This window comes from Xyrauchen texanus, chromosome 50, assembly GCF_025860055.1.
Source record: "Xyrauchen texanus isolate HMW12.3.18 chromosome 50, RBS_HiC_50CHRs, whole genome shotgun sequence".
NCBI lineage: Eukaryota > Metazoa > Chordata > Actinopteri > Cypriniformes > Catostomidae > Xyrauchen > Xyrauchen texanus.
Genome location: NC_068325.1, coordinates 19,021,342 through 19,036,286, shown reverse-complemented (window position 1 = coordinate 19,036,286; position 14,945 = coordinate 19,021,342). Strand labels below are relative to the sequence as shown.

General features: G+C 41.0%; 1 protein-coding gene across 4 annotated transcripts in view; it reads left to right on the top strand.

Annotated features, from left to right (window-relative positions):
* LOC127640913 (BCL-6 corepressor-like) overlaps positions 1-14,945 on the top strand; it is a 48,487-nt gene that overhangs the window by 18,757 nt on the left and 14,785 nt on the right. For all 4 annotated transcript variants that reach the window (XM_052123625.1, XM_052123626.1, XM_052123627.1 and 1 more), the window contains 2 exons: positions 4,378-4,682; positions 8,316-8,594. In XM_052123625.1, coding sequence (XP_051979585.1) covers positions 4,378-4,682; positions 8,316-8,594 — 584 coding nt within the window. The remainder of the gene's footprint in view (positions 1-4,377; positions 4,683-8,315; positions 8,595-14,945) is intronic.

The window sequence follows — 14,945 nt, the reverse complement described above, 5'->3', positions numbered from 1 at the left end:
ACCCAACACTATGCATACTTCACTCAACTCCATTGACTTATGCGGTACACAGAAAGACAAAGGGAATTGAGTTGGGAGACACGAGTAGCACGCAGAGCAGAGAGTGTGAAAGAGACTGAGAAAACGAAAGCAAAGGGGAAAGGGTGGAAAGGAGGAGCGAAAGATAGCAGAAAGAGATGAAACTAGGATGTGAAGCACAGAGGGGAGAAGTGAGGTGAAATATTAGAGCGAGGGAGAGTGAGAGAAAGAGAGAGGCAGGAGTGAAAAACAGTAGGGAGAGGCAGATTAGAGGAAAGCGGAGCGTGTCGCCCCGTGTCTGCGGCTTTGGGATTGCAATAATGATTCTTGTTGATTGACAGCCACACACTCGCAGACACGCACACACTTAGACACTCGCCTCCTTGTTGTTATAAAAGCATCGCAGAAAAAAAGCGCATGCCACAGAGTAATGAGCCATGAGATTCCACAACTGTGCAAATAGCTGTGTGTGTGTGTTAGGCTGCCCGTCAGTATCTTGGCTGGTGAATATTGTGCTGGCGTACTGTCAGGAGGATTATAGAGAGACGAGACTCGCTCTCATGGCGTTTTAAAAACGCATTCTTAGGGGGGCGTTTACATAAGACGCGCTACTCTTGAATAGATCCACTAATTGTTACTTGACTGTATACTGATATATAACAATATATAACAATCTAGATTAAATAGTTTTTGGATGACTGTGTAGTAGCTATATGTGCTATACATATGATTCCTGGTTTTAGTGAAGCTGAGAGGTGGTTTGCTGGTTAATGCGTTATTGTGGTGTGTGTGTGTGTGTGTGTGTGCCCAGTTGCATGCTAATGGGAGGCTAATATCCCCCAGATGTCCCTGTCAAAATCCGTCTCCTGCTGCACACACACTCGCTTTACAGCCAAGGGAATTTGCACACACACACAGACTAATTTGCGTTGTCTTTGACGAGGTGTGAGACGAGACACGCATGCCAGTGATGCAAAACTCTCCGCAGTATGCCCCAGGGTGTGTGCGAGTGTGTGTGTGTGTGTAGTACGCTGGTTTTGTTCTGTTGATATTAAAAGCATTAAGGTCTTTGCTCCCCTTTTGCTAAATGAGTCATTCACTTAGGCTGCAGAGCACGCACACTCATCTATGTGTGTGTGTTTGTGGGGTAGGTGCGGTGAATCTGGTCTCAAGGGTTCTCGGGGTAGGACATTAATTACACAGACTGGAACAGTTCGCCAATGGGGACGCAATCTCGCACACTGGGTAGTGCACACTTGGGGGTCTGTGTATTGATGGTTCTCTGGGAGGTATTTTGTCTCGGGCCTGTCCGATAGAACCAGATGCTTGTACCAAATCACACGCATGTGACTTTGTGTTGAAGCTATTCTGAAAACTGCTTGTTTCAAAGTAGTAAAGTATAAAGTGTGTGTTGGTGAAATATTAGTGGCTGTTAGTATCAATTGATAATCAATTAGTATCAATAGCTGACGCCAATATCTAGAGGCAAGGTTGGCTGATATTGATTGCCGAAATGTAATTTGGTAATGGCGAATGAGAAGTGAACAAAATTCTAAAAAGAAATGTTGTATATAAAATGTAAAAATGTGCACTTTGTGGTCAAGCCATATTGGTTTTTCAATAGCCGATATCTAGAGAGCAGGCCGATATAAAGCCAAAATTGATCAACAAAATATACTTTAGTGACAACGAATGAGAATTTTGAAAATAATCTAAAAATTTACATTTGTATTACACAATTTCTTAAAATATAGAAAAACGTAAAACCATAAAATTGTAAAAATATTAACAGAAATGATGTATATGAATGTAAAAAATGTAACTTTACACATTTACTCAATTGACAAAAGTTTGAAAACGAAAAATGTAAAAATATGAACAGAAATTTTGTTTGCAAATGTAAAAATGAACACTTGTTTTACACAATTACTCAAAATAGAAAACCGAAAATCTGAAAAAATACGAGCAGACATTTTGTGTACCACTTACTAAAAATTTTAAAAATGTGAAAACAGAAAAAGTAAAACTACAAATGGAAATTTTATATACGAATGTAAATATGAACACTTATTTTTACACATTTACACACATAGAAAACATAAACTGTTTAAAAATATGAACATAAATGTAATATACTACTGTAAAAACGTAAAAAGACTTATTTTACACATTTACTCTAAATAAATACAAATTAAACAGAAAATTTGAAAAAAATGTTTACATACATTTAATATATACAAATGTAAAAACGTGCATATTTAACAAAGTTTTCAAATTTTCTTGGAAATTTGCCTAAAGTGTCATTTTTTTCCCTTATATTTGTATTTGAAATATAAACACAAATATGTAGGTATATAATACAGATGTACTGTATATACAAATGTATGTTTCTGTGTATGTGACTGTCAACCACGTTTTTTAAATGGACAAACTTTTGTTAATTGGCAAAGGGGTCAAAGTTCTCAGCCGATACGACAATCTCAAAACGTCCAAATATGGTGTAATTAATCGGCCTGCACCGCTACATGTGGTCTTTCACTAGTTGCTATTGCGTGTTGTTGTTCTCTGTTGGCGTTCTCTGTGGCGTTCTCTGTTCTTGCCCGTATGCATGTGTGTGTGTGTGTGTATGTGTGAGACAGATTTCCTCTGTGCGGTGGGGCTCTAGCTGGCTCTAGCTCACGGCTGCTGTGTGTGTGTGCGTGCATGTGAACGGGGAATATGATGAATAATGGAACAGATGTGGAGCACGCTCTGTTTCGCCGCACCTCTCTCCTGGCCTTGCACTCTGCCTTTCATCGTCTCGTTTCCTCGCTGCTGCATCTCTCTCCTTCTCTCTCGCTCTCTATTCTTCCACTTTACTGCCTGTCCACCGTTTTTCTTTTTCCGGTCTTTGTTGCTCTCCTTTTCATTTGATTTGCCACTCTTGCACTCTCTTTTATGTTCTTCTACTCTCTCTCCTTTTTCACATTCCTTCCTTTCTTTACTGGTTTATCACTCTAACGCACCGCACATGCACAAGCTCCGGTCACGTGATTTGAAAAAGTGGGGATGAATAAATGTGTTCTTTCTCTCCCTTCATAATAATGCAGTCTGCTATCATCAGTCAATCTGATTTACCTAATAAGATCTTCACCTTATAAGAGGCTTCTTGAGAAATCCTGCAAAGCAGTTTTTACTTTCAGGGCTTGTGTGGGGGTTTTCGAAAGTTTGACATATTTGCACTTTAAATTGTGTTTAGGCCAAATTTGTAATTTGCAATAATATATCTGTAGCCACTAGAACCACAGCCTAAATTTACACAGATTTCCACCATTATTTAAACCGTTTTACGTATTTGGAATGTAATAATTGTGTTTTGGTGTGTGCCAGGGACGGGCATTTTGGGTAATTTTATAGTTGAGTATTCAAACACATAAAAAACACGTAATTAATTACTTGAAATTTAGAATTTAAGTTCAATCTTCAACTTTTGAGCCTGTTTTTCTAATAAAAAGATCTAGATAACAAAATAACTTTGCATATATACAGAAACATACATTTCATCACTTTAAATAATGGCAGAAGTTTCTTTTTGGGAGAACGAACAGCAAAATTTAGGCGAGAGAAACAGTTTAATGTTTCCGGAAATTCAAATTGCAATATTGGAGTAGCAGTCAAATATTTAGAGCTGGACGAGTACTCGATTAATCGATTACTTGTGCACGTCTCTAGTGTGTGTGGAATAATTTTTCACATGTTTTGATTAATATTTTTTAAGGATATTGATAATGCTTTCAGCAGCCAATAAGAGTAGAGGTTGACCAATTGTGGATTTCGCCAATACCGATAACTAAGGTGGTGGAAAAGACCTACGGCCGATTTAATGGCCGATAGTTTCTTAAAATCGATTTATAGAATGATCAAAGCCTTTTCTTACAACGACGGGCACAGAAATTAAGGCTACAAGAGTATAAAATTAATACAATCCCAAAAGCCGTTTATTATGCAAACAAAAGTAAAATAATAACCAGAAAAACTAAGATTTGGCAAATAACGTGGGGCTTTTAACTATAAACATGCCTGAAATATACTGGGAACTTGTACTCTAAAAAAATGATATGTATAGATATATAATTTCACCAGATGAGGTTTATTGATAAGGAATAAAAAAATTAACTATCGGAAACTATCGGAAGCAACTATCGGCACGATTAATCGGTAAAACCGATATATCGGTCTAACTCTAAATAAAAGACTTGTACTCTCGGCTCATTTTAACACATTTCCCCATAAATTAATTCCCGCAGAAAGTGTGAAAATGAGAGTGCAGATTTCATGTTGGCTCAGCGTTTTAATGCATCTTTCTCTCTTTTTCTCTAGCTATTTCCGATCACTTTGGCGGCTTTTGTGGGGATTCCTCCGTTCGGAAATACGGCGCTCTACCGTCACATCTCTCGGATAAACGGCAGCGGCTCAAGGAGCACCGCAAGTCCGTTGGTTCCTCCTCGCCTTCCACAGACCCCGACAGCACCTTCCCATCGCGTTTGCGTCGCCATGGCGACCCTGAAAAACCAAAAGGCAAGCGGCAGTGCAAGACCAAGCATCTTGGCCAACAGGAGCGCAAGATGCTGTCACAGTCGACCAATGAGGACTGCCCTGAACTCAGTCCCGCCCACCAACACAAGGTAAGAACCATCTGCTAGTAGACGCCGTAACTGCACCATTCTTTCGTTATTAAATGGCCATTTTAAAGTAGCCGGTTATTCTGATTCAATAAAATGTTCGATTAGTCCTAGATAGTCACTCAGGACGTTTTTAGTTTTTCATCTTGTCCTACGTCTCGAGAGTGATTAGTCTCAAGGCATTACAGCTCAGGTGATTAGCTTAAATAATTGTCCAGACCCAAGTACACGATAAAAAGATAACGATGAATGGGAATGCCAATGGAATGCTCTTTCCAGGTATTACAGACATCCTTGGATTGTACCATACATTGGCATAATTACACAAGGTCATCAGTGTTCGTTTATCAGCGCAAGAACGTCCTTTCCCCCATGGTGTGAGTGTGTGAGGCAAACCACCGCACTCTTTTGCTTTGGCTCGCAACCCATGCGCTCTCTCCGGGTTCAGCAAGGAACCGTTTAGAAACGTGTCTCCAATCACAACAATGTTAATCATCCCAATTAGGAAAGCACCACAGCTCTCTGGGACGGCTCAACGGACACGGGAGGGGGGTCATAGCGTGTGTGTTTAGAGTGCGGTTGCTTTGACCTCCTCTTGTGCTGAAAGGCAGAATTCCAGCGGGGAGAGGGGGAGGGAAGAAGTAAAGGCCGTGTCGGAATTCTGGTCTCTCTCTCTCCGTCAAGAAAAACTATTCCCCAGTGAACGCGCTGAGCATTCTTTAAATAACACACAGCCCATGTTCTCCCTGTTGCGATTTTGCATGCAGATGCGCATGCGAGCACACACACTTGTGTAGTTGTAGGTGTTGACACAATATAGCGTGCATGTTTAATTTCTGCACTAAGTGATTGTTTTTAAACCGATAGTCCTGCCCCAAGTTCCCGGCATTGGTCGAGCCTTGGCACTGGCATTGGCACCACACTGTTTATACTTCGAGGAAATCAGGTTTAGAAAATTCCTGCATTTCATGGCATTTCATGTCCGTAGACGTGGGCTAAATCTGTTAGACATTCTCAACTAGAAAGTTACTCCTTAAAAACACAATGTTTTAATTCTTAAGGTTTCTTTTAGGGTTCCAGTTGGGTCTGCAGTCGTTTTAATTAACTTGATATAAAATGAGAAAAGTCTACAGTATGATCTCATTTGGATAGCGCAGTGCGTAGTAATGTGTGTGTGTGTGTGTGTGGCGTTTCCTGGAGTGTATTGCCATATTGTGTAAGACTCGTTTTCTCCGAGCTGTTATGGACCTGGCAGAGCTGTGTATGTGCGTGCGTTGTGTGTGTGTTTGCTCTGACATCTGCTGCGCTGTGGAACTCCTCTGGGGTGGGTGGAGTTCCTGCCCCCGACCTTCAGTCTGCTCACGTGAACTCTCCGCTGACACACACACATACCGCTTTCATCCGCCCGCCCTGCTGCGCTCCACAGATAGAGAACGCGCATACGGAAGGCTGGAGAGATAAAGCAAGTGGTAGAGACACAAGTCTTCAGTTGTTTCCTGTTCAACTTTCCCTGGAAGCAAGCGCGCTCGCTGACGGATCGCCGATTTACAGCTTTCCATTTAGTTCCCAAACAAACACACAGCCAGGGGTGCATCTATTTTTTTATTTTTTTTTAAATGATTTTAACTATTGTAGTTCCGTTTATATTCCAAAGATAAGTGGTCCATAACTGTTGTATGTTTTCTTTTTTTTTATAGCAGATTCTGAAAATCCCAAGGGCTATTCTCTGCTTTTACATAAATGGGCATGTGCACAACACTCGTGCACATTAGATAAGCCAGTAATGGGCAAAATTGTGGAATCGGGTAATGGGCAAAAATCTACCGTGTCGATTGTTTTTGTTTAAACCATTTATGACCTCATCCCAGTAAAGGACTTTTTAAAGGAATATTCTGGGTTAAATGCAAGTTAAGCTCAATCGACAGCATTTGGTGCATAATGTTGATTACCACAAACATTATTTCGACTTGTCCTTCATGTTCTTTGAAAAATAAAAAGCAAAAATGGAGGTTACAGTGAGGCACTTACAATGGAAGTGAATGGAGCCAATGATTGAAGGGTTTAACAGGCAGAAATGTGAAGCTTATCATTTTATAAAAGCAATGCTGTTGATTGAGCTTAACTTGTATTGAACCTGGAATATTCCTTTAAGGAGTGTACACACATTGTTGACTTGTTTATTTGGGGGGGTTCTCCCCTTTTCTCCCAATTTGGAACGCCCAATTCCCAATGTGCTTTTTAAGTCCTCATGTTGGCGTAGTGATTTGCCTCAATCCGGGTGGTGGAGGACGAATCTCAGTTGCCTCCACGTCTGAGACCGTCAATCCGCGCATCTTATCACGTGGCTTGTTGGGCGTGTTACCACGCAGGCGTAGCGCATGTGGAGGCTTCACGCCATTCTCTGCGGCATCCACGCATGACTCACCACGTGCCCCACCGAGAGCGAGAACCACATTATAGTGACCACGAGGAGGTTACCCCATGTGACTCTACCCTCCCTAACAACCGGGCCAATTTGGTTGCTTGGGAGACCTGGCTAGAGTCACTCAGCACGCCCTGGATTCAAACTTGTGACTCCTGGGGTGGTAGTCAGCATCTTTACTCACTGAGCTACCCAGACCCCCCCACTTGATATTGTCTTAGAAAATGATCTTTAACAAAGTAGAGCGTTTTCACCTTCAGATTAGAACTTGAACATGGTAAGACCTGTGACTTGTGACTTCTGTTGTGCTTTTAGGTTGTTGCAAGGACAGTGTCATATATATATATTTTAATGCAAATATTAGTAGGTAATAAATTTAAATCAGTTTCTTTGTCTTTAATTCTGAATTTTGTCCAGCATCTCCTAACAGTCTTCTTTAACTGGTGGCTCATCCTCAAACTAAAATGGTCTCTTTTAAAAGGAGTTCATCTAAAAATGGAAAATATACTTCTACTCACTCATTTACTCACCCTTATGTTGTTCAAAACCCACATGCTGTTACTATTTTAAGCAGCTCTGTTCCATAGAATAACAGTGAGCAGCAGCTGTCGAGCTTCAAAAAGGACAAATAATTTAAAGTGTAATTAAAGGTTCAGTATAAAGACATCATAACAGTAGTTTTTTCTCTTTGGACCTCTTCAAGACATGGTGATGGCCTTGACTCCAGAAGGGGCGTGGTGACTCCAAAAGGGGGTTGCACCAACTCAAAAGGGGACTGAACCAACTCCAAAAGGGTGTAGCACTTCCACTCACGGTTATATTTAGTGGCTCCCTATATCTTTAATTGCGGTTTGCAGCTTCCGCCCCTTTTTGGAGCAATGCCTGCAGCTATATCCTTCTCGATGTGTCTGCTATGAACTTGCGGCTGTGAATAATTAGCACTCCACCCCACCCGCTTCACCTTTGTCATTCAGAGAGTCTGCCTAATCCCGTTTGTGACGCCAAATACGTTGACTTGGAAAATCACGCATTTGTGATCTGTTGCAAGGGTGTAGATTTAGCGTAAACATGTTTCTATTGATCATGGTATAAATAAATAATGTGGGGGATTGTGCTTGCTTGTTTTGATTATTGGAGGGGTTACTTTACACCACCACCTGGAATATACACCCCTGATATGGTTAACATGCGCATATAACACGTTCTCTCGACAGGTGGTGAAACGTTCCGCCCAGAAACAACTAGCATCTCATTCTGATTTCGAGACGTCTCCAGTAAAGCCCCGTCCTCCTTCCCCGGCCTACCAACCTGCAGAACCACCAACTCCCCCATGCTCCATCCCTGAAATACAGACACCTCCGGATGCCTCTGCGCCTCCAGTGGCGGTCGAGCCACCATCCAGTCGGCCCATGCCCCCCGAAGCTCGCCGACTCATCGTCAATAAGAACGCAGGCGAGACTCTACTGCAGCGAGCAGCACGTCTGGGATATGAGGTAAGCGTGCGTTTCCTGCAGCCTTTGTATTATTACTGAAAATGCAGTTGTTAGAAGTATTATTATTATTATGTTCTGTAATTTTATTTGTATTATATTAGTTTAAAGTTTGAACTCCATTCCATACGTACGTACAGTCAACTGTTTTATTTAATAAACAATGCAGGGCAAGCTCATATTGAATGCTTGTATTGTTTATAAATACCAGCCGTTTTATTGTGCAACCTCGTAATCATGTTGCAGTTAAATAAACAAATATAGCCATAAATATAATTGGCTCATAACGTTTAGAGTGGGTGTCCTGTACGGCAGTCTAACGTAGCGAACTAGGTTGAGATGGCCTATGTCTCTCTATCTCTCTCTTTCTCTGTCTGCCCTCTTCTGCTCTGTTCGCATCTCATTATTTCTGCGTGAGACTGACATGCGAGAGCCCCTGACAGGCACGGAGTGATCGCTTGGTTCATGCACGCACACACCGACACACAATCAGGCTTTTTTCTCTCGCGGCGCAGTCGCTCCCTTTCTCTCCTCTACCGCACACACACACACACACGTCTTATTTCGCTTTCCATTCGGCTTTTGCACTCCCACTCAGAACCTTTTCACTCAAATTCATTCTCTAGCTCTCACAGACGCTTTTTTCTCTCTCATACGCTTTCTTAGTCTGTCCTTGTGCTTTCTCTTTATCTTGCCGGAAAGCCTTAACCCTTTCCACCCCGTCTCTGATCTTGTAATGTGTAGCTTTTGAGTTTCTTTCGTTCTAATGTCGGTAGAGTGTTCGTTATTTCTGTAACACTGTTTCACATTTAACTTGTAGAATGTGACTTTTCAGAGTGAAACAAGGTCAATGTTTGGTGGATCATATCGCTCCTTCAGGATTTGATTAGATCGTTTTGATGATTGATTTTCTCTAATTGGTCTTGGTCAACAGAAAGATTTCAGATGTGATTTTAATGGACATATTTCTCTTTAGAATAACATGCATGGATGAACTGTACACAATAAGACCAGCGGCATTAGATTTCATGTTGTTGTTGAATATGGTGATTCCAAATTTTGGAAACTACATTTCTTAAATACGGTGGAATTATTAATATTAATATAACCAATAATTAAGATTATTTCCGTACCACTGTGATGTTCAGAATTTTTTGAATACAGTGGAACATGCATTGGTGTATATATGTCCCGTATAGTCTCCTGCAATTTGTCATTCCATATTTCTGGAATATTGCAGTTCCGTGGTTCTGGAATGGCGTGGCGTTCCGTATCCAATTTGTGCAGATTAATGGGGAGCTGGATTAGTTCCGGCAGTGCGTCTGAAAGGACTGGCACGGAGAACAGGAAATGAGCGATTACTGTTGCGAGCGCATGATTTCTCTCTCTTCTTCATCCCTCCCCCCTTCCTCTCTCGCTCCGCAGCGGTGCCTTGAATTCCACTGAACTAGAGTTTCTTATTGCTTTTTATGGAGTGTTTTTTACATGAAGCAGGGGTGCTATTTTAGAATAAAAAGTGCTCTGTGCCGTTGCATTTACATTCATGCACTTGGTAGACATTTCTATCCAAAGTGACAAAGTGGGCAAATTATAACTATGTGCATTCCCTAGGAATCATATCCATGACTTTGTTAGTGCTATACCTGTTGAGTTTCAGGAGCACATGGTTTTTCTTGTTTTGTGTTCCTGATTTATTTTGTGAGTTTGCTGGAATTGACCATGTGGGTCCATGATAGTCCCATGTGTACATCTGAACACAATATGGACACTCCTACAGACTTTCAAGCACATACTGATACACACTTTTACAGTTCCCTTCCCCCAGCGTCTCTTTTTCACTTGATTGCATTTCCTCGCCTCCCTTAAGCTTTCAAAGTGAGTTTTACCGCCACACACACACACAAACACACGCACACACACACACACACACACACACACACATACCCTTTCATTGCAGTTCGCCAACACTGACGTTTCTCTTGCGTTACAATGCTGTTTATTTACACTTGTGTTTAGTCATTGCTGCCTTCTTTTATGACTCAGAGAAAATTGGCCTTTGTGAGCCTATTGAAACCTATCGTTATGTGTGAGTGTGTCCTCTCTCTCTCACGATCTGATTCTGCAGCGGTTGCTAGACACCGTTAGTAATTCCGCTCTCAGGCAGAATGGCTCTTTGCCATTAAGGTCCAATCAGCGATCTGACAAGTGCTCTCCGTAATCTCGAGGTTAATGAATCATTCGGCTGTAGGTGCTAAATGCACGGTTTTAAGCCATTAGCTCCTGGTACTGCGCACCTGCCCATCACTCGCAGCCCAAGCTAACACTCGTCATTAACAGAGCCGTGAAGAGGAAGAGAGGTTTTTGTGCATGTCTGAACGTAAAAACGCATGTTTGATTCTGTCTGGAAAGACAAAATGTCTAGAAGCATTTAAACATTTTGTATCTTATGTTTGATAAAAAAGATTTTTCTTTTTTGTTTATCCCACAGAGGTTTTTTTCTTAAACTATTATTACTAGCTAATTGCTAAATGGCTATAAATGTTTTACTAAATAAACTGTAAACGTATTTTGTTTCTGAATAGCTAAAATATTTGTATCAATAACTATTGTTTACAAATAACTCAAGATTTCTTTTTCTAATTGCTAAATTAATAAATAGCCGAACCATTTGTGTGCGAATAGCTAAAATATTGGTTATTAGCGCAACAATGTTTTTTCCTAATAGCTAAACTGTTTACAAATGGCTAAACTATTCTGAGTACCTGAACAGCAGTGTTGGGTGTAATTGGATTACAAAGTAGTTAGTTACTGTAATAAAATTACTTTTAAGAACAAAAAGTAGTGTAATGCATTACATTTTAAATTCTTGTAATCAGATTACAATTACTGACTTTCAATGAACGTAATTACGTAATTAAGTACATTACTTGGGTTACAAATATTTCAAAATAAAATATTATTTGTGCTATACAATTCAAATGTAAATTCGTATGCATGACTATTTGTGTTTCTGTGACAGCTGAAAGGTGTGCTACAATGAACGTAGAAAATACACATTCTGAAATGGTTGTGCGAAAATGATTTAGAAAGTAACTCGGAAGTAAGTAAAATTACTTTTCCGATGATGTAATCAGAAAAGTAATCTGATTATAATTTTTAGAGAAGTAATCAGCCATTTGTAGTGGATTACTTTTTTAGAAACTTACCCAACACTGCTGAACAGTTTGTTTGCGAATAGCTAAACTATTGTTTATGAATAGCACAACAATTATTTTTAACTAATAGCTAAACATTTTTTTTACAAATAGTTAAACTGTATTCAAATAGCTATTCTAATAGTCTGTTTGCGAATAGCTAAATATATATATTTTTTTATTATGAATAGCATTTTTACTAATAGCAAAATTGTAAAGGAATAGCTCAATTATTAAGCTAGTTTCCGAATAGCAAAAATATTTTATGAATGGCTAAACTGTTTTTTTTTTGCAAATATTTAAAACTGTTCACGGGACTGGGTAGCTCAGAGAGTATTGACGCTGTCTACCACCCCTGGAGTCGCGAGTTCGAATCCAGGGCGTGCTGAGTGACTCCAGCCAGGTCTCCTAAGCAACCGAATTGGCCCGGTTGCTAGAGAGGGTACATGGGGTAACCTCCTAGTGGTGGTGATTAGTGGTTCTCGCTCTCAATGGGGTGTGTGGTGAGTTGTGTGTGGATCGTGGAGAGTAGCATGAGCCTCCACATGCTGTGAGTCTCTGCGGTGTCATGCCCAACGAGTCACGTGATCAGATGCGCGGATTGACGGTCTCAGAAGAGGACGCAACTGAGACTTGTCCTCCACCACCCGGATTGAGGTGAGTAACCGCGCCACCACGAGGACCTACTAAGTAGTGAGAATTGGGCGTTCAGAATTGGGAGAAAATAAATAAATAAAACTGTTCACAAATAGAACAAATTTATTTTTACTAATAGCGAAACTGTTTACAAATAGATAAACGATTTAGCTAGTTCGGAAATAGCAAAACTATTGTATGAATGGCTAAACTGTTTGCAAATAGCAAAACTAGCTAGTTTCCAAATAGCGAACCTATTTTATGAATGGCTAAACAGTTTTTTGCAAATAGTTCAAAATAGGTTCACGAATAGCTCAACTTTATTTTAACTAATAGCTAAACAGTTTTCAAACATTTCTTTATCTAGATTAGTTTTTTTCCAGATTAGAGAGAGCTGTAGTGTTTCACTAGCCGTGGATTTGGTTGTGTGCTTGCTGAGAGTGTGGGCACTCGTTACTGTTGGGGCGCAGGGCTTTGTGATGTCCTTGCCGGCGCTCGGGTCTAATTCTGCACTAATGGCTTTATAAATGCACTTTGTGACATCGGTTAAAGGCCGTGCATGCGTCGCTGATATGGCAGGGGAGCAGCGGATTGCGCAGCGGAGGGCACTCGGCGCCGATCTGTGCACCATGTGTGTGTCTGTGTGTAAGAGGAAGTGAGATAAAACATAATCCTTCCCGCCCTCTTAATTTCTCTCTCTCACTCTCGATCGCTCTTCCCCCTCCCCCTCCCCCTCTAGGCCTTCATGTTGGCCCTTAGCAGGTGGGGACTGGCCTTCCGTCCGTGTGTGTTTTTGCTGTCAGTCCACAGCGGCTTGTTTTTCTAGTCTTGCGTTTGTTCCGTCCCCCCTCCTTTCTCAGACAGGAAGCCACTCTTTCGCTGTGTGTGTGTGTGTGCAAGATAAGCCGCAAGCTTCTCGCTGAGCTGCCAGCGCGCTATGTGTGTGCGCGCCTGTGTGTTAAGCCACGAGCTGCTCCGCGGCGCTGCCAGAGCTCTGAAATATGACATGACTGCGCGGCTGAACCTTTCAACACAGCTGCTGCGCGAGTGTGTGTCAGTGAGCGCAAGAGAGAGAGAGAGAGAGAGAGAGAGAGTTCACACACTTAATCGTGGCATTCCGTCTCGGTCCCAGTGCAACTGCGGTAAACATACATACATCACGTCGCTCTGCTCGCTCTCTCTATCTCTCATTTCCATTTTCTCATGAGTACGCAGCTTCAAAACAAACCGTTCTTGGTTTGATGAAACTCCTGGGCCTCTTTGAGCGGTTCTGTGTGTGACTGAGTCATTTTGGCTTGCATTTCATGCATTAACCAAGCGCAAGTGGAAAACCCGGCGTATTCTCCACACTTGACTGCTTGTCCGTCTGTCAGGCTTGTCCGCTCAAGGCCACGCACAAAATAATATTCCATGCGTTTTGAGCACTCGTGTGCAATCATATCTTTTGATCTACATCGTGACCACAAACACAGGCTGTGACCTTAAATAAGCTTGTTGCATGTGTTCACCGCAGCTCAATATGTGCTAAATTCCTTCACAGATTGTATGTGATCTGATGTTTTTAAATGACAAAACCAGTCCGATTGAAAAATTATTTAATCGTAAAAACACTAGTGTTTTTAAAAGCGTTTATGTGTGAATAATACGTTAGTTTAGTAACCAACAAAGTGTGACAGCCAGCGAAGAGTGTGTGTGTGTGTGTGTGTGTGTGTGTACCCAGTTTTGTCTGCCAAGCCTGAACAAATAGCAGGACACAGGCTTTAACTGACAAACACATGTTTTCATGGCTACTTGAGGACATACCATATATTTGTCTTTTTACTAAAGCTATATGCACTAATCAAAACCCTTCTTTGCCTTTTTAGAATGATAAAAAACATGTCAGGATGTCAGGTAAAATTCCTGATCCATTAATGATGCATTGTTTTGAGGAGGCCACCTCAACTCTTTTCCCTGTTATTACAACTCCCACTCCAGACATGGCTCTTTCTCAATTAAAACCCCCACTGAGGGAGTTTGGTCTCGCTCGCCCTCTCCTCAAATCCTGTATTCGTTGTTGTTTTGTGCTCTCTCAATGTTGTTTTTGTCTCTCTCTCTCACTTTCCGAGGCAATGTGACATCTAGTCCTTCTGAAGGTTGTTTTTTCCTGAGTTATGTGTAAAATTAGAACATTCGTCAGCACATTGTGTAGACAGAGGATCATTAAGCCACGGCTCCACAGGTCAAACTTTAAAAAACATTCATTTAAACTCAAAAAGAACTCTTATCAACTTCATCAGTATTCTAGAACCATTTATAAATTGCCTCAGAATTTTTGAATTCTTTATAGATGGTCTCAGAAATCTTGAACTTTTATCTAGTCACCTGCCTAAGAATTCTAACTGTGACTGACACATTTTTTTTTACTTTCTCAGAATTCTAGAACTCTTGATCAATTGCCGCAGAATTCTAGAACTCATCGATTGCAGCATAAACATAGAACTCTCTTGACTGCCTCAGAAATCTAGATTTTTTTATCAACCAT